The sequence below is a fragment of the Talpa occidentalis genome, unplaced genomic scaffold (genome assembly GCF_014898055.3).
Source record: "Talpa occidentalis isolate TD23 unplaced genomic scaffold, MPIMG_talOcc4v2.1 talOcc4.5, whole genome shotgun sequence".
Taxonomy (NCBI): domain Eukaryota; kingdom Metazoa; phylum Chordata; class Mammalia; order Eulipotyphla; family Talpidae; genus Talpa; species Talpa occidentalis.
The window spans coordinates 137,057,454-137,082,588 of record NW_023604861.1 but is presented as its reverse complement, the minus strand read 5'-3'; the positions used below and the strand labels follow the sequence as shown (position 1 = coordinate 137,082,588).

The 25,135-nt window shown below is 44.8% G+C and overlaps 1 protein-coding gene across 1 annotated transcript in view; it reads left to right on the top strand.

Moving 5' to 3' along the window:
* CPSF3 (cleavage and polyadenylation specific factor 3) overlaps nt 1-22,637 on the top strand; it is a 29,858-nt gene extending 7,221 nt beyond the window's left edge. Inside the window, exons 6-18 of the mRNA XM_037528548.2 lie at nt 802-891; nt 2,433-2,583; nt 3,955-4,130; nt 5,039-5,197; nt 6,061-6,207; nt 9,141-9,293; nt 11,809-11,917; nt 13,203-13,301; nt 14,570-14,664; nt 16,696-16,783; nt 18,708-18,777; nt 20,889-20,985; nt 22,321-22,637. Coding sequence (XP_037384445.1) covers nt 802-891; nt 2,433-2,583; nt 3,955-4,130; nt 5,039-5,197; nt 6,061-6,207; nt 9,141-9,293; nt 11,809-11,917; nt 13,203-13,301; nt 14,570-14,664; nt 16,696-16,783; nt 18,708-18,777; nt 20,889-20,985; nt 22,321-22,422 — 1,536 coding nt within the window. The 3' untranslated portion in view covers nt 22,423-22,637. The remainder of the gene's footprint in view (nt 1-801; nt 892-2,432; nt 2,584-3,954; nt 4,131-5,038; nt 5,198-6,060; nt 6,208-9,140; nt 9,294-11,808; nt 11,918-13,202; nt 13,302-14,569; nt 14,665-16,695; nt 16,784-18,707; nt 18,778-20,888; nt 20,986-22,320) is intronic.
* Nucleotides 22,638-25,135: the final 2,498 nt, after the last annotated feature.

The window sequence follows — 25,135 nt, the reverse complement described above, 5'->3', positions numbered from 1 at the left end:
GTTTTTGCAGCTGCTCATATATTTGAAAATTTTACATATTGAGCTGTACTGTCTATCATTGAATTTATTGTTGGTGTTTGCTCAGAAGCTCAAAGAAGAAGCTGAAAAGACCGCAGGTGCAGATCTCAGTTCCCACTGGCATTCGATGCCTGCCTACCTTAAGTTTACCTTCCGTTTTAGACGGTTTTCCCTTATACCTCAGAAGATTTCTTTTTTTTTTTTTAAGATTTATTTATTTATACAAGAACCAGGGTACAGGCCAGAGGCGTGGGAGGGTGAGAGGATTCACCAGAGAGAGCGGGAAACAGGCAGACAAGCCGAAAGCACTGCTGAGGGGAGCAGCGGGCGCGACAGGAGAGGTCTGCCGTGCCATGTGGGTTTCTCCCTGGCCAGCCGGGAATCAAACCTGCACTGCAGAGGCTGCGGACAGCTTCACAGCGCTGCGCTCAACGCACTGCACCACCAGGGAGGCCCTACCTCAGTAGATTTCTCTCCTCATTGTGCCCTTTTACTCAAGTTGTTCAGAGTACTTTCCAAGTTTATTAATAAATGGGTTATCTTTGTGCGGTGCTTCTGGGAGTATAGTACCCATTAGTCGGGTTGAGTAATTGAAACACTGGACAGCTTGTGTCAGAACCAACTTAACATTTTGAACTAGACACAGGCATTGCATCTAAATTTCTGTAGTTGTAGGCTATTTTTTCTATTGAACTTCACTTTCAACTTTCATGAGTTAAATATATTCACTAGTAAAATGAATCCTTCCACAGTCCTGACTTTCTACTTTTGTCTTTTTCACAGCTTTTGTACACAGGTGATTTCTCAAGACAAGAAGATAGACACTTAATGGCAGCTGAAATTCCTAATATTAAACCTGATATTCTTATTATTGTAAGTATTAGAGTACTGTATAATAATTAGTGTAATGTAAGCATAATTTTTTCTATTGGGAAAAAATTACGTGATCACCATTTCATAATAAGTTATCAGATATAAATGTATCTGCTTTTAAATATAAAAATAATTGTTGGCTTCTCTTTGTGGTACAGCTCTAGATTCTTGCTGTAAGTGTATTCTAGTCTAATATCAGAGATGCTAGGCTAGCTCCTGGTGATTTATCCAAGTTGAACTACCCCAAATTCATAGCTCATCTTAAGGGATATGTAGAATAGTGTGCCCCCATAGCCTTTACCATGATAAGTATCTTTGATCTGTAGCATCTCCTAACTTAATGTGTTCTGCCTGCTACTAGTTTTTAAGTCCCAAGAGAACAACAAAAATTAACTGTAAGAGACATTCACGGGGCAGTAGGGGAGAAAGGCATAAATTAAGTGTGTGTTGGTATCAACAAGGTCAGGGATTGGGGGCGAGATCTTTGGGGCCTATGATATTTGTTAGAATAACAGGTGTGACAGTGAAAGAGCTCTATGTTTTTCCCTCACACCTGTGGCATCCCCCTTCCCAGGTGTGAGGGAATAGTGCCTATTGCTATCCATAAGTGACGTGCTGTGAGTGGATTCAATCTGACTTGGTTGATGGTAAACCCAGCAAATAAACTGAGCTTCAGCAAAGGGAAATTTTTTTTAATTCTTCCAAAAATATTTTTGTGATAGCTTGTACTTTAGAGCAGTACTTCTCAAGCTTTAATGTGCTTGTGAATAATCTGATATTATGAAAGTTAGATGCTGATTCACTAGGGACCTGATTTCATCACTACTACTGAGCTCCAGGGGTGCAGTGCTGGTGTCACACATGGTAAGGTGTAGGGGATTTCTGAAGAAGCAATATCTATTTCTTTTTCTTTTTTTAAAGATTTATGATTTATTTATTTATGCAAGAGCTGGGGTATAGGTCAGAGGCACGCGGGAGGGTGAGAGAATTCACCAGAGACAGAGTGGGGGCAGAACAGGCAGACGGACTGAAGACACTGCTGAGGGGAGCAGTGGGCGAGGCAGGAGAGGTCTGCCACACCATGTGGGTTTCTCCCTGGCCGGCCGGGAATCAAACCTGCACTGCAGAGGCTGCGGACAGCTTCACAGCGCAGCACTCAACCTGCTGTGCCACCGGGGAGGCCCAGCAATATCTGTTTCTGACTTACAAGCTTTGATTTATCAGAAGTAGAAAAAATATCCTTTTCCCGCCCATTGAAAGCAAATGGTTTAAAAAATAAAAAGACAGCAAAACAGTCTTGAGCAGAGAAGATCCATTTTTGATTGTTTCCCAGTTGTTTTCTGAGAAGTTCTTATACTTAGCCAGATTAGAATTTTAATGTTCCCATTTACTCTTCCAATTACTATTACAAGATGTGTTCAAGAGAAACATCATGTTAATGGGGAAATGAATCACTTTACCTCTGCATTTCATTGATGTTTAACTTTGGAGTTCTTCGGGAATCATCAGTTTTGGTCTCACACTTCTAGTGTGTTCTTTAGGAGTCTACATATGGGACCCACATCCATGAGAAGCGTGAAGAACGAGAAGCCAGATTCTGTAACACTGTCCATGATATTGTAAACCGAGGAGGTAGAGGTCTCATCCCTGTGTTTGCTCTCGGAAGGGCTCAGGAGCTGCTCTTGATTTTAGGTATGCCTTTTCTTTTTCTGTTTGGGAGATTCCCCAAATTTTGGAGTTCCATTGTATCAGGATCGTTGCATGACGCTGGATAAGTCATGCCATCTTCCTGAGCTTCGGTTTCTACATTTAAAAATACAGAGATCAGGGCCTCCCTGGTGGCGCAGGGGTTAAAGTCTCAGCACTATGAAGCTATCACCAGCCACTGTGGTATGAATTTTATCCCCGGCCAGGGAGCCGACCCACATGGCACAGCAGACCTCTCCTGTCTCCCCACGGCTCCCCTCAGCAGTGGATTTCAGTTGATCCACCTGTTCTGCTCCCCACTCTGGTGAACCCCCTGCAACCCCCACACCTTTGGCCTACACCCCAGTTCTTATATGCATAAATAAACAAAATAAATCTTAAAAAATAAATACAGAGATCAGGTGCCAATAAGAGCCTGGAGAAGCTGTAACTCTCAGGCACTACCCCTGGGAATATGGATTCCTGCTATCTGGTTGCCATCACTATCAGAAGTCTTAAAAATATGCTACCCTTGATCTAGCAGTTCCACTACTGGGAAAAAAGTGAGACACACAAAAAATTGCATAAATAAACCTTCCTTTGGTGTTATATTGCCCCCTATTTTTATGAATTATCAGAAAGTATTTAACATTTAGAAACAAAATTCAGTTATATAGTAGTATGACTTTGTACACTTTTTTATGTGCAAAATTGGTTTTAACACATTTGGCATTCCTGTTTTGTAATTAAAGGTCAGTGTGTCTATTTGAGATATTAATACCTTTTTATTTAAAATTGTCAGAATTTAGCCTCTCTCTGAGGTAATAAGTTATGGTTTATTATTCAGTGCAAACTTCTACCAAATCACTTTTGGTTTTTGGTTTTTGGGTTTTTTTAAGGATTTATTTATTTATATAAGAACTGGGGTAGAGGCCCGATGCGCGGGAAGGTGAGAGGATTCACCAGAGACAGAGCAAGGAACAGAGTAGGCAGACTGACGAAATACACTGCTGAGGGGAGCAGCAGGTGAGACAGGAGTGGTCTGCTTCACCACGTGGGATTCTTGCCGGCCGGCCAGGATCAAACCCGCGCTGCAGAGGCTGCGGACAGCTTCATAGTGCAGCGCCAGGGAGGCCCCCCAAATCACTTTTGAAAGTCTCCACATCTTGAGACTGTGATTGTACACATTCTTTTTAGGTCATGCACTAGTTTTTAGAAATGTTCTGGTTTTAAAAGTTTGTTACGTTTCTCAAACTGTTAAAAAGATATGCTTTAGTTTATCTGTCTGTTGTCTGAATTTATAAAAAGTCATATCATTATTTGAACTATTTACCACACGTAACAAGAGGGTATTCAATTCTCGTAAAATCACTCTAGATGAATACTGGCAGAACCACCCAGAACTCCACGATATTCCCATATACTACGCGTCATCCTTGGCCAAGAAGTGCATGGCGGTCTACCAGACGTACGTGAACGCCATGAACGACAAAATCCGCAAACAAATCAACATCAACAACCCCTTTGTTTTCAAGCACATCAGTAACCTCAAGGTGAGTCCTTAGGGAAGAGGGAACAGGGTGCGGAGAGACAGGCCCATCTGGGTGGGAGATGCCAGCAGGTGACCTGTGGCTGGAGCCGCCGGTGAACTCTCCTCTTCTCCCGCAGCCACTCCTCGGCAGGACATCAGAAATCTAACGACTGGCATTCTTCACTTCACTGAGTTTTGTCTTTTGTTCCAAGTCTGCATACATTCCGAATATTTACTGTTGCTAAATAACTTGGATCCTTTGGCCATAGAAATAAAAAGTACTGATGAGAAAAAATACCTGGTGGTTCACATTCAGTTTTCCTAGTCTTGCCCAAACTCAGACTTCATTTTGTTGTGACATTGCCAATTCCGTCTATAGAAATTCTCACATGTAAACTTTTCTAGAGCATTCTATAAAATCTGATTTTCTTTAATTCAATAAGTATGTTGTCTCATTTAAACCAATGCTGTATTCATAATAAAATAATACGCAAAATAAATTTTAAGTTTACTTGCTTGAGCATTAGAGCCACATTCTCCCTGGAAATCCTGTTAGGCATTTCTGTTAGATTTCCAGACCAGCTCAGACTATTCATAACCTATGCAAAACCATTGTGAGTCTTTGGGGAAATATATCCTGGGGTGGGCAGAGACCCAGCGGACTCTCATTCTCTGCCTCCTTCTAGGCACTGGAAATGGCCCTGATGGCACTTCTGCTCCCATTAGAACTAGGTTTTAAAGGTTAATGTGAACTGGCTGCTTTCTCACACTTTGTCTTCCTATCGCTCCTACCCTAAACTGTTTAGGAACTTAGAAAGTAGACTTAAAATGTGTACTAGTCTTACCAAGGCAGCAGTGGCTCATCTCTCTACCTAGCTTTCTGTTACACTGAGTAGCTCATGTGCTTCTCCATTCTCCTTTCTTTTGCAGAGCATGGATCATTTTGACGACATTGGGCCCAGTGTGGTGATGGCCTCCCCTGGTATGATGCAAAGTGGCTTATCCCGAGAGCTCTTTGAAAGCTGGTGCACTGATAAGCGGAATGGTGTCATCATAGCAGGGTACTGTGTAGAAGGGACACTCGCCAAGGTCAGTCATGCTTCCAGCCCCTTGTGATTCCTAGCCAGGATGGCGGAGGGGCAGTTTCTTCACAGGTTTTCCCACTGAAGTAGTTCTTTAAATAATACAAGTTTTGATTATTTAAAAAGATGAAACTGGAAATGGGTAGCTGGAGATGTTCCTAGGTTGAGGAATTAACGCAGCCTTGAGTGGCATATCCAGACCCCCAGGAGTTGGTAAGCACAGTGAAATCTGAGCAGCTGCCATCTGGTTGCCCGCAGAAAAACCACAGAAGCACCCAGGTACCCTCTGATGAGGAGAGACCAGTGGCTAGCCCTGGCTTGATCTTCCCTCTTCCTATTGATCTATCACGGTTGACATTAACTCCAGGGGACACAGGCATCCGAATGCAAAGCCTCAGCCAGCCTCACGCTCTCTAACCTCCTCTGACAGTGACTTGTGTTATATTTTTTCAAATACATTAAGCTCCCTCATTTGATCCTTTTCATTTGTCTTATTCTGTAAGTCATGTGGGCAGTATTGGCTGTGTATTTGAAATAGATTAGAGAATAAAAATACATCTGTCCTTTGTACAGATCTTTTCACTTAGAAAGTCACTTTTAGAGCAAGAAAATTGTTGAGATTTGTAGGTTTGCCTTTCCCATCAGAAGTTCTTCTTGCATTCCAAGAACATTGAATCTTAATCTGCTTACTTTCCTGATTAAAGATTTGCTTGAGCAAGAGAATTTGATTTACTGTGTCAGTAGTGTTAGAGGGTTTTTGTGCTGAAAGTCCTAAATTTATAGTTTACAGCTGATGAGAAAGTTGAACATGTACCTCTTCTTTCCTAATTGGTTAGTTTATTTGTGTGTTTTCGCCTTTGCTTTTAACAGCATATCATGTCCGAACCTGAAGAAATCACTACCATGTCTGGACAGAAGCTGCCGCTGAAAATGTCTGTTGATTACATTTCTTTCTCTGCTCACACAGATTACCAGCAAACCAGTGAATTTATCCGTGCTTTGAAACCGCCTCATGTGGTTAGTCTGTGAATGTGATTTACAGGGGGGAGAGTGCACCCGAGAGACTTAGCCGCAGCCAATTTGCAAATCAAATAGCACCATCTGTAAGGTAGCATTTTAAACAGACTGCTTGTGCTTGCCCTTGGGTTTGACCTTTACAGCTCCCTCATGAGTTAGCCAAGGCCTGCACTTTAATTTTCTCCATTCCACAAGGTGTCACTTTCTCAGATCTGCCAACTCCAACGCCACTGTCCTTCCTGTTACTGTCAGCTGCCTCCCCAATAACTTGGGAATACAGGCTTTGAGTTGTGACTGCTTGTTTTGAACCCCATCTCCACCCCTGACTTGCTAGTAACCCTGGGCAAGTTACATAACATCTCTGCACCCCGCTTGTCATTGGGATAATAATATAAGGTTGTGAGGGCTAAAGAGAGAACATACCTCAAGTGCTTAATGTGGTGACTGACGTAGTAAATATAATAATTTGGAGGAAGGAGAAAGACGTCATATAATAGTCGTAAAGGTTAAAGATGCAAATAGGTATGAAATATGCTGCATAGGTCCTGGCTGATGTGACTTGTTTATATTTTCAAGTTTCGTGTAATTATTAAAGTAACAATTATATTTTGGTGTAGTTGGGTACGGGGGGGGTAAGCTTTTTATTTTTATTGTTTTTTAAAGATTTATTTATTTTTATTCAAGAATTGGGGTACAGGCCAGAGATGCGGGGGGTGAGAGGATTCACCAGAGACAGAGCGGGGAACAGAATAGGCAGACGGACCGAAGTACACTTCTGAGGGGAGCAGCAGGCGAGACAGGAGAGGTCTGTCCTGCCATGTGGGTTTCTCCCTGGCTGGCTGGGAATTGAACTCGTGCTGCAGTGGCTGTGGATTGCTTCATAGGTTGCGTCTTAACCCCTACGCCCACGAGAGTAAGCTTTTGAAAAGCATTTTTATATTAGAGGAACTGTGTGGAGCAGGTGGTTGTGGAAAACAAACGAGTGCCCTTTCTGGACGTGTTGAGAAGTATCTTAGAAGAAATGCCATTTGTTAACTGCTTTTTTCAAAAATTTTTATTGTGGGGAATACACAACGAAATGTGCAGCTGTAGCCGTTTCCTCGTGTACGGTTCCATGGTGTCTACCACACTCAGTGTTGTTCAGCCACCCCCACTCTGTTTCCAAAACAAACTGCCCACAAAGCAGTAATGCCGCCCTCCCCTCCACACACCCCCAGCCCCTCATTGACTTTGGTATTGCACTTGCTGTAGCTGACTTGCCAAGTTCTGGGTGTTTCATGTACGTAAAATCACACACACTGACCCAGCGGGCTGGGCGCCATCCAGCGTCCGATTCCACCTCCCGTCGTGTGCACTCACCCCATCTTGCTTATTCGTCTTTCTACCACACTTGGCTCGTGTCCACCTTTTGGTCATCAAGAATAAGGCCGCCATGAATAGTGCAGAGGCAGCTGTTTGAGGCCCTGTTTTCAGTTCTGTTGAGCAGATGCTGGGGGTGGAGCCCCGATTGCGTGGGTGATTCTGTGTTGAGATCCCACCAATCTGTCTCCCACGGTGGCTGCACCCACTTTCATTCCCGCTGGTAGCGCAGGAGCGTTCCACCTCCCCCAAACCCTTATCTGCTTGTTTTCCTTTTTGTGACTGCAGCCATGGTGGTGAGTGTGAGGGACCTCTCCCTGTGGTTTCCATTTTCATTTCTCTAGTGACTAACAGTGCTGGCACCTTCTTCATACTCTTGTTTGTTTTGGCCTCTTTCTACTACAATAGTCCTCACAAGTATTTGCCCTTGGCCCTTAGTTCTTTGGGGGTGAAAACCACTCACCTACATCCTAGAATGCCCAGTTAGTTACAGCCAGGCGCTTTGTACAGCCGTGCTTCACGGTTCTACAGCAGGAAGGAAAAGCTGATTCTGGCCCTTTTTCTCTAACTTCCCCCCTTGTCCTCTGTCTTCTCGTCACTCTCCAGGCTCTGTCTCTGCAGACAGTTTAAACTCCTGGATTGAACGTGGTGCTTACCTTCCCCCCGCCCCCAGGTCAGCAGCAGCGTAGCTATGCAGTGAGGCAGGACTACTACTGCAGTGGGTGGTAACAATAAAGGCTAGGCCTTGTCATTTTTCACGTGCTAGGCACTGTGCTAGTGCTAGACTTGTATTGATTTGTCACTCCTCACAATTATCAGCTATTTTGTAGATGAGAAAACTGTGACTTGCCCAAGGTTACACAGCAGTGCCGGGACTTGTGTTCAAACAGGCAGCCCCAAAGTCAGCCTCTTCGCCACTAGGCCCGGTGGCTCTGCCTGGTGGTGATGCCAGGCAGGCTTCTACTAGCACTGGCAAGGAACCACCTACCAGGAGCTTACAGGGTAAGAATGATTGAGCTTGAAAAACATAGGTCATGAAAGGGAAAGAGACTGGTAGCTCCTGCACTGGTAAATACACCCTAAATGTGATATTCTTTGGTTTGGAACTGTTTTATGTGGTATCACTTTAATAAAAAGAGAAAATATCAGAAGTTACTTTTTCCATGAAAGACTTCTTTTGAAAGTCTTAGATTAGGAAAGCTAGCAAAAACCAGGTGTTGTCTGAGGGAGTAGCAGCAACAGTTCATACAAGAATCACATGCTTTAAAGCATTTTAGCTACAGAACAGCCCTTAACCAGCGTGAGCATATAAGCTTGGGCAAGGTCTGTGGCTTCCCCCAAGTGGCAAGAACTGGAGTAAAGAATTTTTCTCGAAATAATTCTACTTAAGGATCTTTTTAAAGCCAAACAGAATGAAAAAGGCAAGTTGGATCAACTGGAGGTGCTTACATGTAATAAAATTTAATAGCTTCAAGTACATGTCTACTTCATTTATCTCTCTAATTCAGGATAGAACATCATTAATCTAAACTAAGGATGTTTCCTTGTACTCTTTTAAAATTGGTTCTATGTAGATTTTAGTCCACGGAGAACAGAATGAAATGGCCAGGTTGAAGGCAGCCCTGATTCGCGAATATGAAGACAATGACGAAGTTCACATAGAGGTTCATAACCCTCGGAACACAGAGGCAGTGACCTTGAACTTCAGAGGAGAAAAACTGGCAAAGGTAAGAGGTTATGGCCCCTAACCTCAGGCTTGTCTTGTTTTCAGGAACATGTGTACTACTTAAGAAAAAAGCACTCAAGAATGTGTGCTTCGTGATGATTTATGTCTTCTTAGTATAGTATAAAAACCGTAATGCTTTTTAGTCATTTTCTAGTACTGCTAATTCATTTCTTTGCATGGAAAATTTTCAAATAAATTAGCTCTTGATGCACTTGAATTTAGTAGCTTTTTAATCCACAACCCATTGCTTTTCCGTCCCATGTCTTGAGGATGAGCAAATATTCACTACTGCTTGTCCTCTTGCTGTTTGCCCTAGAAATTTAAAGATAGGCCCGTATCTGTAAACATTCATCCATGGATATGATGGAACTTACTGAAAAATTTCTTTTAAAGAATTAGTCATTTTTAATGGTAAAATACAGTATTCATGTTTTTATAATATTTATGTAGTTTAAAAATAAAAGGGTTAAGAGAAAAACATACCTGGCACTTTAGCTAAGGAATGCTGTAATAAATCTGATTTGTACTGGGGTGTAGCCCAGAGGTGCGGGGGGATGAAATGATTCCCCAGTGACAGAGTGGGGAGCAGAACAGGCAGACTGACTGAAATCCACTGCTGAGGGGAGCAGTAGGGAGACAGGAGAGGTCTGCCGTGCTGTGTGGATAGCTCCCTGGCCAGGGATCAGACTCGTACTTCCAGATAGCTTGACAGTGCTGAGACTTAACCCTTTGTACCACCAGGGAGGCCTCTTATTTAACTTTATGTATGCGTAGAGACACTCTTGTGAATATCTGTTTTCCCATATGCAGTTTCACATTGGAGTGTTGATCTGGCACTTTAGCCATAATTTTAGCTATTTAAAATCTGATGCTTTACTTCTTTTTTTGCTCACATGCAGTAACCTTACTTAGGTTGAATTCAGGTTTATAGCCACCATCCTCAACCATGTAAAACAAACACTTAAGAAACAAATCAGATCCACAAAGGACTATCAAAAAATCCACACACTCTGCTGTCTCAGAATGTCCGGCCAACCATTTGTATCTATTTCCTTAAATCTGTGTGCTGGACACTAGCACACACTGGCATAAAGAGAGAAAAGCACAGCTGGCAGCAGAAAGTGAAGTCAGGATTATCCCAGCCCTTCCCTGAGGTCCTTCATTCCGCAAGCAGACAAGCGACCCCACCTCATCAGGGTCTGGGGCATCCTGTGTTAGAATTAGTGTCCTGGGAGCAGAGCTCCTGTTCATGAAGGAGAACCCTGTGAGGCAGAGCTCTGTCCGTGCCGGGAGCAAAGCCAGGCTGCTTGTGCCCTTACTCAGCTGAAGACCAGTATGAAATGCATCACCTCTGGCCCTTGAGTTCATTTATTTGTAGCTGGGAAAAGTTATGTTTAAGAATGTGAGTCATGTTTGGAAAGTTTGGTTTTGAAATGTCGTTACTCTCTTCCATTAAAAAAAAAATTCCCCCTTGGGAATTTTTTGGCTGTTCAGGGGTTGAGGTCTCAGTGCTATTGGGCTGTCGCCAGCCACTGTGACCTGAGTTCCATCTTCCACCAGGGAGCTACCGACAGGGCACAGCAGGCCTCCCCTGTCTCCCCGCTGCTCCCCTCAGCCATGGATTTCAGTGGATCTGCCTGTTCTGCTCCCCACTCTGTCTCTGGTAAATCCTCTCATCCCTCGCACCTCTGGCCTACACCCCAGCTCTTGTATGCATAATATAAATTAAAGTAAATCTTTTTTAAAAAATTCCTCCTCAATTGTGTGAGCTTATCCACAGCTGTCTGTGTTCATAGATACTGACAAGATATTACCTGGCTCTGCCTCACGGGTTGGGTCTGGCAGCCGGGGTAATGGAGCCCCCCGCCTTGGGGGGCTGATGACCAGCGGAGGGAACGTGTGCATCAGTGGCCTTCCCACTACACTATCACCTCTGAGAGCTTTTTTATTTATTTTTTTAAGGATTTATTTATGCATACAAGATCTGGAGTATAGGCCATTGGTGCTGGGGGTGAGAGGATTCACCAGACAGAGTGGGGAACAGAACAGGCAGACTGACTGCAGTACACTGCTGAGGGGAGCAGCAGGTGAGACAGGAGGGGTCTGCTGCACCATGTGGTCAGCTCCCTGGCTGGCCGGGGATCGAACTTGTGCTGCAGTGGCTGTGGACAGCTTCATATGTTGTGTCTTAACCCCTTGTGCCACCAGGGAGGCCCTCTGAGAGCTTTTTTAAACCCCAGCACAGCACTCAGTAGGTCTACTTGGTTGCTGAATGGATCCTGGCATTCTTGCCAGATTAGCCCTTGTGATTCTTTCCTTTAGTGACTAGGTAGCCTTGTTACTGCCTGCCGGAAAGCTCTGTGGCGTTTTTTACGTTTCATATATGAATTCATGTGTGTTGTTTCCATGGGCCAAATGTCTAGTGGTTATCATTATGAGTGAGTACTTGAATAATTGCATTTTATAAGATCCTGTTTTCTTAAAGCGGCTCTTTTGGTGTGTTTTTCTTTCAATAGGTCATGGGCTTTTTAGCAGACAAAAAACCAGAACAGGGCCAGCGGGTCTCAGGAATACTTGTTAAAAGAAACTTTAATTATCACATACTTTCTCCTTGTGACCTCTCCAGTAAGTATACTATTGAATGTCAAATATAATTTTACTTTAGCATTTAGCATTTGATTTTAGCACCATTCCAAAATCTGTGACAAGTTCTCGCACTGAGCCAAATTTTAAATAACAACCAAATAATAATACAGAAATATGTAAAAGTTAATAATTTAGTTAGCTTTATGGCAGGGGTAGGGAGATCTTCCTCGAACTATTGAAATACTTAAATCTTTGCCAAATAACTCTTCTCTTAACTGGAAACTTCTACAGTAGGCTAATGGCACCTGCTGACTCTCTGCGGGCCTCTTTCTAAACCCTTGTCAGTGGAGTGTGGTGTTTTTGCTCTTAGAAGTAACACTGCAGTCCCCACATGACGCTGTACATCACTAATGGGACTTTCTGTTCTTCACCATTCCAAAAGAGTGATTAAGAGTAGAAGACAAAGCTTTTATGGTCAACTTAAATGGAAAAATAGTTTAACGTAAAGCCTGATTTTTTTCATTGTGTTGGAACTTTTTTTGAATATTCAAATCGGTAACACTATATAGCCAAAGTACATACGTTATAAACATTCCCCTGTGTGTTCTGTGCCTGTAAATGCTAAGCCAACATTACCTTTCCCAGTAAGCTTGATACTATCTTCAAGTAAATAACTTAGGATTTTTTGTTAGCACTAATAAATTATAAGTGCTATATGAAAGAATAAGAAACAGCAGTGTGTTTAGGTATTCGACCTTGAGACAGGCCCACTGTCAGCTTGCAGAACGTCACACAAGTAGAATAGATCTTGTTCCTTTTTCCAGCAACCCATGAATTCTCCCAGTGCTAGGACTCACTGGGAACGCGTGGGGAGGACAGGATTTATTCAGCACAGTCTTGAACCTTTAAAGGCCGTCTTTTAAAAGCAGCGGTCTTGTGCAGAGTGTGCCCCAGCATTTGTCAGTGCCAGCTAGAGAGCATGATAGGTGTGCCAGGAGAGAAATGCACTGGGAAGAGTTGAGAAGAACTTTGCCAACCAGATAGCTCTGGGCCCGGTGATGAAGGATTACTAGGCCTTGCCAAGCGGGAAGAAGACAGAGGACAGCTGGCTCACTGGGCAGGGAAAGCCCAGGGGGGTGAGGGTGCTTTCTAAGGTTGGAGCATAAATTAGTGGGGGGTGGGAAGAGTGTCAGATGGAAACATTTCACCGAATTACATGCTCTCTTTCTGCTTCTCGTTTTTTCTTCATTCCTGGTAGGTGTTTGCAGATTGTATTTTGTGCTGCTGGTGGTGGTCCTTATCTTTATTCTGATTTTCTCTTCAGATTATACTGACCTGGCCATGAGCACTGTAAAACAGACCCAAGCCATCCCGTATACTGGGCCTTTTAACTTGCTCTTGTACCAGCTACAGAAATTGACAGGTGTGTATATTTATTGAAATTCATTTCATTGGGTTTTTTGGAGCATTTAATAATTATATATTGAGGAAAGGATGATAAAATTTTTGCACTTGTCTCAGAATTGCACAGATTTTATTTTTACTTCATTTGGCCATATAATTGTTACAGTGGGTAAAAATTTTGAAAATATACTGCTAACTTTAATGCTGTAGTACATCTTATAGTACATCTGTGCCAGTCCGTGCAGTAGGTTTTACAGAAGTGTGTAACTACTGGCCGGAGGTCAGTAAAAGAGTAAACCACTCCTATTTTCACGTTAGATCTCTTTCAGTTAGAGATTTTCGTGTTTTAACATGAGGGGCAATGTGTAAATTAAAAGATGTAGACTCTAATAAGCAAGAATGCTTCAAATTACAAGTTACGCTTTCTATGACTATATACCTCGTAATTCATATTGTACTACTACATAGTAAACCCGTAGGAAGCAAATTATTGTGCACCTCAGAACTTCACATTAAGATTTAGGTCATAACATAGAAAGTTAATATATCTGAATTAATCCTTAATGAAGAAGTTACTAGGGAGACCAGAGAAATCTTACCTGAGACAGTAGAATTTCCCTGTGGAATGATTATACCTGTGAAGACAGAAGGTAGAAGTAGTCATCGGCAGGAGTTGACTAGTCTCATGTTCAATGTTAAGATGCCAGCAGCTAAATCTCTTGTACAGACAGATGTTTGGTGGTCATCAAAGTGTTACTGCTAAATTATTTAATATCCAAGGTAAATCCTTTCTAGTTACATGTATTTTTAATATACATTGAGATCTTTCATTTGCTTTAAGCAATTAATACAAAATTTACTTTGCCATTTAAAATCTGACTATGGGGCCTCCCCTGGTGGTGCAGCGGTTGAGCGCTTGGCTGCGACACTGCCTGCAGCCTTTGCGGTGCCTGTTCAATCCCTAGCTGCCTGCGAGGGTCCCACATGGCGCGCAGACCTCTCCTGCTGCCCGCTGCTCCCCTCAGCAGTGTATTTCATCAGTCTTCCTGTTCTGTTCCCTGCTCTGGCTCTGGTGAATTCTCTCACCCTCCCGCGCTTCTAACTGTATCCAGTGCTTGTATAAATAAATAAGTAAATCTTTTTTAAAAAAAGATCTGACTATGCATGAGTTATTAAATTTTTTCATTGTATAGCATTTTTATTTCATCTGTCTCTATAAATAAATGAGTTATTATGTCCCTGGAAGATTATCAGAAAGGTATAAACATAATTACTTCTTTTTTTCAGGTGATGTAGAAGAATTAGAAATTCAAGAAAAGCCTGCTTTGAAAGTGTTCAAAAATATTACTGTGATACAGGAACCAGGAATGGTGGTATTAGAAGTAAGATAAGTTTATTTACCCAAGTGGGGTGGGGGATGGGAGGTGAGGTTTAATCATTCAGCTATAATTGTAGAGAAAAATTAGTTTCTCCCTAGTCAGGAAAATACTAACTGGAAAATATATGCATGTCTCTTTTTCTTTCCAAGATCAGCTTTAAATATAACATAGCTGGGCATCTCCTATGTAGTTTTAATAAATTAAAAGCTCAAAAGCTCAATGTTTGGTATGCTAAGGAGTAGAGGTCTCATGTGAGTGAACTTCACTGATTTTGTGTGCCTCATATATGTCTTCAGTTATGTAAAAAGTTCTTAAAATTCTCAAGATAAAAATCTAATTGTTACATTAAAACAAACCTGTCATATAAGCACTTTTTAAGATATTAAAATTTTGAAGATTTAAATAAATTTAAAGTGACACCAATCTACAAAGGCTAGAAATGATAAATTTAGGTAATAGGATTTCTGCTGGTAGAATTTGGAACCAGACATCAAAGGAATGTGATAGTTGATTTTGAGAGATTCATGCCTGCTTAAAGAAGGACTTCTTTAAAAAAAAAAAAAAAAACAGGTTTATTTTATTTTGCATACAAGAACTGGGGTATAGGCCAGAGGTGTGTGTGTGTGGGGGGATTCACCAGAGAGAGTGGGGAGCAAAACAGGCAGATCTACTAAAATGCACTGCTGAGGGGACCAGTGGGCGAGACAGGAGTGGTCTGCTGTGCCATGTGGGTCACCTCCCTGGCCGTCCTGGGATCCGGGGATTGAATTCGTGCTGCCAATAGCTTGATAGCACTGTCTTTAACCCCCCCACTCCCGCCAATAGGGAGGCCCTAAAGAAGGACTTTACAAAGTGAATCCTGGAACTGAATGATCCAGGGAGGTATCTTGTCTGTTCTCTGCCTCAAGGCTGTTGTAAATTACAAATTTCCCAGTGATGTGGTCAGCTGTTCTTTCCACACATAATATTTTTAAAAACAAAAATCTGTCAAGTTCTGTGATTGAAGTTTAAATTTTTTTTCTTTTAACATTTATTTATTTATACAAGAGCTGGGGTACAGGTCAGAGGCGCGAGAGGGTGAGAAAATTCACTAGAGGGAGTGGGGAGCAGAACAGACAGACAGACCAAAGACACTCCTGAGGGAAGCAGCTGGGAGACAGGAGAGGTCTGCCACGCCATGTGGGTTTCTCCCTGGCCCGGGAATCGAACCCATGCTGCAGAGGCTGCCGACAGCTTCATAGTGCAGCATGAACCTGCTGCACCACCGGGGAGGCCCTGAAGTTTAAATTTGACTTATAAAACTATAACTGAAAAAAGTTAAAAGGAATTGTATGTATAACATGCACTTACATACAGTAACATATAAAATATTAACATCCAAGAAAGCACAAAAATTATTGGCGACGTTGATTCAGTTCTTGTTGCTAAAAACTGTTAGACTATTTTTATTCCTCAGAGTTAACATATCAAAGGAGATCTTAGAGATGTTTTTCAAGTGCCTCGCATTGCTTGTAAAAGCTCTCTCAGGAGAGATAATATAAAATGGAGGCGTAGAAGACCTCCTCGGAGCACTGGGCACGTGAACGTGCTGGGGGCCTCGGGCTTCAAAGGACAAATCAAAGCAAATGCTCATATGCTCCCTGCTCCCCGTTTTGCTGTGGCAGAGCCACTAGACCCTGAGCCGGAGTCCCTGCACGAGCAATGCTGCCTGTGTTACCTTCCACAAGTTTATTTTGGATCAGTTTCCTCCTTTACAAAATGGAACTTTTTCCATTATGAGAATTATGAGAATTAAATGAGATGATGCACAGAAAACACTTGGCACAAAGGGAGTGCTCCGTGCACTTGACTGTTGTTATTGAAAGAAAAATAGAGCAGTCCAGCCTCATTAATTTTAGTGAACGAGGCAATGAGTTTCAGTGAAAGTGCGTGAAGCAGCCATCCCTTGGTGCGTTCTGGGTGGGGGAAGCAGTGTGGGGGAAGCTTTTGTGATCGGCCACAGCTGTGTTTCCTAACCTGCCCTCTGCTCTCCAGTGGCTGGCAAACCCTTCCAATGACATGTATGCAGATACAGTGACAACTGTGATACTGGAAGTTCAGTCAAACCCGAAAATAAGGAAAGGTACAGTTGTTTCGTGTTTTCAATTCTTGCACTTCTCCCATGGGCCTGTGAACTGAAAAGCAGAAGGTAGAACCCTAGGAAATGAAATCTCCTAGTTCCTTCATTCTTACAGCCTCTAAGATACAAAACGTGCTTAGCAGTGCATATTGCTAATATGTTACATTTTGTGCTAAATCTTTTTGTGTGCCTTTAAAAACCTGGTTGCAGCTAACATCAAGATAAAATTCCTTAATAATATTCTAAAAAGCAATTTAATCAGAAATTCCAAAATATTGCAAAATTGAGTCATTATATCTAATGGGAAAATGTTCTTTGCTCTGATCCATAGTAGTTGTATTCAAATTATCACTATATTGTTAGTGATCCTTCTTAAACTGTAGGGTAAAAATTTCTTCTTATGGTTACCTTCTGGGTATTTCAGCAGAGATTGATTACAGACAAGTAATCAAGTAATTTTTCTTGAGTTAACTGTGATAATCTAGCTGGCTGGCTTAGATTCCCAACTTTCACCCCCACTGCATAGTGTGTCGAGAACAGGATTTTATATTCTTTCAAAGCAGTGATGTACTTGCACATTTCCTTTTTTTTTTTTTTTCAACTTTAATTTCTTTTTCATGTGTAGTAAGGACTCAAGTATTTTATTTATTTATTTATTTATGCAAGCACTGGGAAGAGTCAGAAGCGCGGGAGGGTGAGAGAATTCACCAGAGTCAGAGCAGAGCAGGCAAAATGACGAAGTACACTGCTGAGGGGAGCAGCGGGCGGCAGGAGAGGTCTATGCGCCATGTGGGACCCTCGCCCGGTGGTCGGGGATCGAACCGGCGCTGCAGAGGCTGCGGGCAGCTTCACAAGCCAGCACTCAACTGCTGCGCCACAGGGGAGGTCCTTGCACATTTCCTTTTAACATTCATTCAACAGGTACTTCTTGCACACTTGCTGCTTGGCAGGTATTCCAAGTGCTCAGGGTGCATCGGTGAATAGCCCAGCTGTCCAGGGGCTGACACTGTAGGGTGCGGAATAGGAGGCAGATCATGTAGGGTCTCGTTGGCCATCGCAAGAACTTGGGACTTTTGTTCTGAGTAAATGTGTTACACTGTAGGGTGCCTGTTGAGAGTGGACTGTTAGGAGGTTAAGTCTGAAAATAGAGGTTCCAGTTAGGTCAGCCAAGTGGGAGATGGAGGTGCAGCCAGGGCAGAAGGGGAGGAAACAGGAGGAAGTGGCTGGATTCCCAGGTTCTTGGAAGGTAAAGCCAAAAAGTATTATTCCCTGATGGGTTAGATCTAGGGCGTGAGAGAAAGAAAATAGACATGAATTTTAAAGCGAGAAGATGGTGTCCAAGAGGCGTGTGTGACAGAATAGTCTGGGAAGTTGTCACCCGGGGGCTGTAACTGCTCCTTCGGAAGATGAGACGTAGCACAGAACTGACACACTCACGCACTCTTTTCTTTTGCTGCACGTGAGGAAGTCGAGGGTGTTCATTCCATACATTTCTCATTTAACTAATTGACTTTATCCTGTCCCAAGAGGATATTTACCTTTATAAAGCAGAGGCTGCAACTAGGGCCCAATCCCACCCTCTTCCTGTTTTTGTAAATAAAACTTTAAGGAGACACAGGCAGGTGCATGGGTTTGCTAGCATGTCATGCTGCTCAGGGCTGCGACGGCAGGGTGGCCACAGACTCGCAGCTGGTCATTTACAGGACTTGGCCAGCTCTCGTCCGTCCCCAGACCCCTTCGGTAAAGCAGTCTGTGAAAAAGCTTGAGAAACACTGGAAATAAAGTCAAATATTTTTAAAATGTCATTTGTGAATCTTTAACATGGTTCATCACTTTGATCTATCGTAACTATATTTTGATTATTGGTTTGGAAAGTATTCCAAATGGGAATTTGGAAGTTGAATTCCGTTGCTTTCTTTCCCCTCAGGCGCTGTACAGAAGGTTTCAAAAAAATTAGAAATGCACGTTTACACCAAGAGGTTGGAGATCATGCTGCAGTAAGTGCTCCCCCTGTCCGGCTCCACCAGGGGGGAGGGAGGGCCCCTCTGCACTGGCTCAGCGCTAACGGTCCAGGAGGCTCGCATAGGCCACCAGTGTGACCACACTGGGTCCCTGCATTTGGTCAGCAAAGCGGTTTGAATCTCTTCCTTCACCTAAACCCTCCAGCTGCTTCACATTCACATGACCTGTTTGCTCAGTGCCTCTCCGTTCCATGCAGGTTATTTAGCCTAGATCCTTGGGACTTGTTTGGCCTGGCCTGGCCTGGCCTGGCCCACTCAGCAGGGATTAAAACATCAAGGATGGGGACTACAATCTTAACCCAATGTTACTATGCCTTTAAGAATCATTTTATGTATTTACTTCTCTTGAAATGTGAATTCTCCATTAAGAACTATTTTCTTTTACACTCTTCTCAGGAGGTAAGTCTGTTAACTGTGACTTTTAAACTCAGCATTTTTCTAAATAACAGCTTTTGGTTCTTTAACCTTTCCCTGGGTGCTTTTCGAGGCTGATTTCAGAAAGTGTTTCCAGATAAAATATTTATCACATAAAATGCCTCAGTGTAGATAACCACAGTCAGTGTGTGTGAACTGTAAGAGGAAGAATAAAAAATTTGAATTTCTAATTCTGCATCTAGCACAATGTCTTCCACATTGTAATCTCTCTTTTTAAGATTTATTTATGTATGCATACAAGAGCTGGGGTACAGGCCAGAGGTGTGGGGGGTGAGATGATTCACCAGAGACAGAGTGGGGAGCAGAACAGGCAGACTGACTGAAACATACTGCTGAGGGGAACAGCAGGTGAGTCAGGAGAGGTCTGCTGCGCCATGTGGGTTGCTCCCTGGCTGGCTGGGGATGGAATTCATGCTGCAGAGGCTGCTATTGCTTCATAGTGTGGCGCTTAACCCCTTGCGCCACCAGGGAGGCCCCACATCGTAATCTCTTGAATAATGTAAAGGTTGCTTCTGATTGTAATTTTCAAGGTTGCTTCTGATTGTAATTAGATGCTTTTAACAAGATAAGGGGCCTGTGTTTGCAGGTTTTAGGTTAAAGTCCCTTCCCTCAAAATGCCTCCCTGACCTTCCTTCTTAAACAGCCATTTAGTAGCTTTTAAAAGCTGAGTGATGACAGGCTTTCAATGGTGAGTTCGCTTACAGAAGCCTTCAGACACCTTCAGAAATGAGTCCATGGTGTTGTCATTTTGATATTAAGAAGCATTCATCCTGTCATGCAATCCAAACACCAGCCCACAGTGGTTGGCCAACAGCGATCTCCCAGCCTCAGGCTCTGCATTGTTGCTTCCAGCTGTGGAGAGAGTAGCCACGTGTCTCCCACAGAGGCCGCTCCCCTGCCCCTTCTGGAAGCCCCACCTACTAGCCCTGGAGACTGTTGATCATTGTAGATCACTGTAGATCACTGATCCCTTGGACAGTTGGGTAAAGTTGTGGAAGAAACTGGTGGGCCAGATGTGGAAATCCCATTGATGGGCGGTGTCGGGTTCCAGAGCCCAGCGCTAGCACAGCATCTGGCTCACAAGAGGTGCCCGGAACACAGAGCTTAAGGCAAACAGGCGCTTGAAGCCAAAGGAAAGGGTGAGCCAGAGGGCTTGGGGGCAGCTCCCCCCCGCCCCTCCCTTGCCTGGCTTGGCTCCCAGCTCTGCAGCTCCCGAGACACCCTTCAAACAGTTCACTGGACCCTTCCCCCCCATGCCCCGCCCTCCTGCCTGATGCATTGTCCCTGAGCAGAGCACTCTGGTAAATGAGGGCTGTGGTGGGGCTGTTTCATACCACTGATCAGGTGGATGGAGGGGAATGAGGACGTGAGAGGAGTAGGGGTAACACAGCGGGTCCTTCCTGACATCCTTTTGTATCACTGTTTCGTGATAACCTTGATGAGAAGAAAATCACCCCAGCTGTGGGGGGAAACGCCCTGCATGCTGTCTCGCCTCCAGGGGCTGCTTCCAAGCAGCTCCAGAGGATGCTCAGCGAGGACCTGGAGCTCTCCAGAACTGGGGCCTGTCTTCAGTATTATTTTTCCCCAAGTACATAAAATTCCATATTTGTGAGTACGTTTTCCACTAATATTGCATCTTTGTTTATCTTAAGGGACATATTTGGAGAAGACTGTGTGAGTGTGAAAGATGGTTCTATTCTTGGTGTCACAGTGGATGGAAAAACTGCTAACATAAACTTGGAGACACGGGTACGTAGCTGTTCCTCAATCTTAAGACGTGGGGAAATAAGCTGAAGGCAAAAACAGTCTGCTCCCAGCCTGACAGATTACTTTGGCATTTCCTTTCTGTTTTCCTGACCTTCTTTCTACAGGTGTGTTTGTGTCATTATATGCACATACATGGAGTTTCACACCCGTGCTTGTTTCTCACTGTCCTACGTGTCCTCCCGTGTTGCTGCCTCGTACACACTTCACTTGTTCCATTGCTCAGCCTGTACTGTTAAGTGGGGGAGAGTTACAAAATAGCAAGTGTGAGGAATTATCCTTTTTTTAAATTTTTTTTATTTATACAATAGCTGGGGTACAGGCTAGAGGGGAGGGTGAGAGGATTCACCAGAGACAGAGCAGGGAGCAGAACAGGCAGACAGACCGAAAGCACTGCTGAGGGGAGCAGCGGGCGCGACAGGAGAGGTCTGCTGCACCATGTAGGAGTCTCCCTGGCCAGCCGGGAATCAAACCCACACTGCAGAGGCTGCACACAGCTTCACAGCGCTGTGCTCAACCCACTGCGCCACCTGGGAGGCCCTATTTTTTTTTTTTAAGATTTATTTATTTATGCATACAAGAGCTGGGGTACAGGCCAGAGGTGCAGGAGGTGAGAGGATTCACCAGAGACAGTGGGGAGCAGCACAGGTGGATCTACTGAAATACACTGCTGAGGGGAGCAGCAGGGAGACAGGAGAGGTCTGCTGCACCATGTGGGTTGCCCTCTGGCCGGGGATCAGACTCGTGCTGCAGAGGCTGCGGACCCCTTCATAGGTTGCATCCTAACCCCTATTTTTCTTTTAAAGAAATAGGTAAGCATAGCTAAGCGTCTAGCAGGTTCAATACATTAACAGTGGTTATCATTAGTTGATGGGATCCAGGTGTTTCTGTTCTGTCCTAGATCTTCATGTGAAGCATTTTAGTGGTATGATTAAAATCAGTTCAACACCAAATTGCACTTTGTAATTGACAGTCACTTAGATTATTAGCAAGTCTAAGGCACATTTAATGCCAGACGCTGAGTGGGTAACCACATCCATTGTGGCTAAGCCATCTGTGTTGCACAGACACTAGATTCTTGGTGTGTCATTTACTCGGTCAAAACATGAGCTTGAAAGTAGACTTCCAATTTATTCTTATTTTCCAAAAATTAATTTCTAAGCAGACCCGGTTGCAGCTTTCTGTCTAGGCGCCTGCCCGCCACTCCCTGCTCCGTCACCTCCGTCCCTGCAGGAGGACTGTTCTCGAAGGGTATTCCTTTCCCTTCCGGGCGGCCATCCTGAACTCACACTGAGAGCCATGCTTGTGCTTCCTCTGCAGACGGTAGAATGTGAAGAGGGGAGTGAGGATGACGAGTCCCTCCGGGAGATGGTGGAGCTGGCTGCGCAGAGGCTGTACGAGGCGCTGACGCCAGTGCACTGACCCGTGGTCCGCGCGTGCGAGTTGCTCTCTGATGCTTGGCTCCACTTCTGCTACGTAAAATAAAATACTTTAGTTGATCGGAGTAGCCGATTTACTTCTGATGTCAAATAGCCTTTGTTCCCACATCCTGAACATGGCTAAAAAATTACCCGCTCATTTGTCCGTATTCTGAACTGCTGAACTGCCTGCCATTTTAGGACATGATCCCGCTGCAGGCGCTGGCAGCCCCCTCTGAGCCCAGTGAGGTCTCGTGGCAACGGAAGCAGAGTAGCTTGTACTTTAAAAAAAATACACGATTCATATTTTCATATCCAGATCCTGAATTTCAGTGATCCTAAATTATTATTTAAACTTTTAAGCCCCTTTTCTATTTCTTTCCTCCTAAGGAAAGAAAATTTCCCCTAAGAATTTTGCCAAATTCCTTAATTTGTATGTTTGTACAATTATGACTTGGGATTCAGTGATTTTCTTTATGTACTATCTACACATTCAATCAGAATACCGTGTTTATGGCTCAGGGTCAATGATTTCGGGTGTTCCTTGGTGCTACATGTAAACAGAGCCTGTGTCCCGTTTCCTGGCATTGCTGTCATTCAGACTTGCAGGTAATTGCGGGAGTGAAGGGGCTGCAGGGCGCCGCCCCTGCACAGGCTGACGCCTTCTGCGGAGGGAGAGTGTAGTAGCTCCTCCGCCGCAGCCTGGTTCCGAGTTGCCCCATTCGGCACCCCCGGCAAGCCTCGGGCCTCCAATGGAGGGTGAATGACACTTTCAGGCTTCTGTGGGCCCTCTGGTCCTGGTGTGGGTGCCGGGTGAGAGGTAGGGGTGCCGGGCAGGCGCACCCGTGATTATGGACACCTGGGCCCAGACAGCGTGGGGCGTGCGCACGCGCAAATGCACACACCTGTGCCTCGAGAAGGATAAAGTCAGCAGTGGCAGCAGCACTACGAGAGGGGCAAGACCATGAGATGAGATCGAGAGAGGGCCAGAAGGCGTGGAGCTTCGTCGGGCTGGGGGCTGGCCAGCCTCCCAGTCCCCCTGCCTGGCTCATGCCTGCCTCCTTGCATGCCAGCCTCCCCTCCTGGTGAGCCTGTGTGCCTGGCCAGCATTAAAGGCCTGTGAAATCCACTGAGGGCTCTAAGATTCGTCTGCCCCATCGATAGTGAACCTGCTCTGTGCATGCTGAGGCTATGCCTGGCACTGAATTCACCCGCACTGTTTAGCCCTCACCTTGCCTCACCTCTTGGTGGCTTATAGCTGCTGGCCTGCATTTTAAAGACAAATTTCAATGGACGAATCTGAGTTTTGACCTGAAAGAGTAAATAGAGGGGCTACAGCCATCCAAGGACAGTGGCCAATAGAGGACAGGTCACTGTAGGTCCTTCATGCGCACAATTACAGGACCACGCAGGCTCAGGGAACAACATGGGGTTTATTAACAGGTAACAATTTCTAAAGCCACAAGTGACCAGCTTTCTCACCCCACATAGTGTCCATGATGTCCAAAAGTCCTAACAAAAGGCTGTTCATCCAAGATGGCGCCATCCTGTCAATGAGGGCCTGGTGCGCATGGCAGCCAGCGAGCCCAGGGCCAGGAGCCAACTCACAGCAGCTAGAGGTGCTCACAGCAGGGGCCATTGAGAGGACGCCCCAGCCCCAGCCTGAAGGCCAGATGGACAGTACCGTGCACTCAACCAGTCAACTGAGGCAGCGCTGGGTGACCAGGTACAACATAACAGCTCTCAAAAGTGGCCCATACAGGGTGCTGGTCACCAGTCAACAGTGCTGGACAGCACTGACCAGTGGTGCCGGTCACTAGGCAGCAGCGGAAGCCGCACCAGCATTATACGCCAACAACAAACAGCTCTTTGGACACCAAGCTCCAGCCTGGTGCTGCTTTCAGGCAGTGTTAGAGGCAGGGCTTGAGGCAGGTGCAGGCTGTTTGGCCTCTGAGAAATCTGGCTTCTCTGGAGGTTGGCTGTTGGCCCTTTCTTCAGAGGCCAAAGCGTGCCAGAGAGAACAAGTTCCAGGCTGGTTCCCGCCCTGCCTAGATCCTCCTTCTGGGGTCCCCCACCGACAAGGCTGAATGAACCGAGATCCCAATCAGCTTGTAGGTGGCACTTGACGGTCCTCGCCATCAATCAGGCACCAAACCCACAGGCCTCTAGTGCCTGCAGCTGGAGGAGCTGCAGCCCTGGAGCTGGCCAGTGGGGCTCCTCCCTGAAGCCCCTTTTGGGACTTCAGTGGACCTACAGTGACCTGTCCTCTATTGGCCACTGTCCTTGGATGGCTGTAGCCCCTCTATTTTACTCTTCAGGCCCTGGGGTGCATGGTAGGGGAACCTGCGCCATCTGCCATAACTACTGGCCTCTCTGCAGCCTGAGCCCTGGGGCCACAAAATGCCGACCACACGCTGCAGCTTGCACTGCCCGCAGGCTCTGGGTGGAAGCACCAGAGTCCCCAGGTACTGAGCTGGGGGGGCCCGCAGTTTCGAAATGAAATACACTTCCATGAGAATCCTTTTGGTCCCAAAGTCACACTGACTTTTTATACTGTCATAAACATTTTTATTGTGATTTTGAAATATTTTTAAGTCACAAAAAATGCATTTATGGTAACAATCCAGGGTACAGCGGAAAGGGGAAGTGACCTTTGCCGCAGTCCCGCTCCCTGGCCGGAGGGGGTGGAAGTCCCCGCCGCGCTCGGTCTGCCTCCC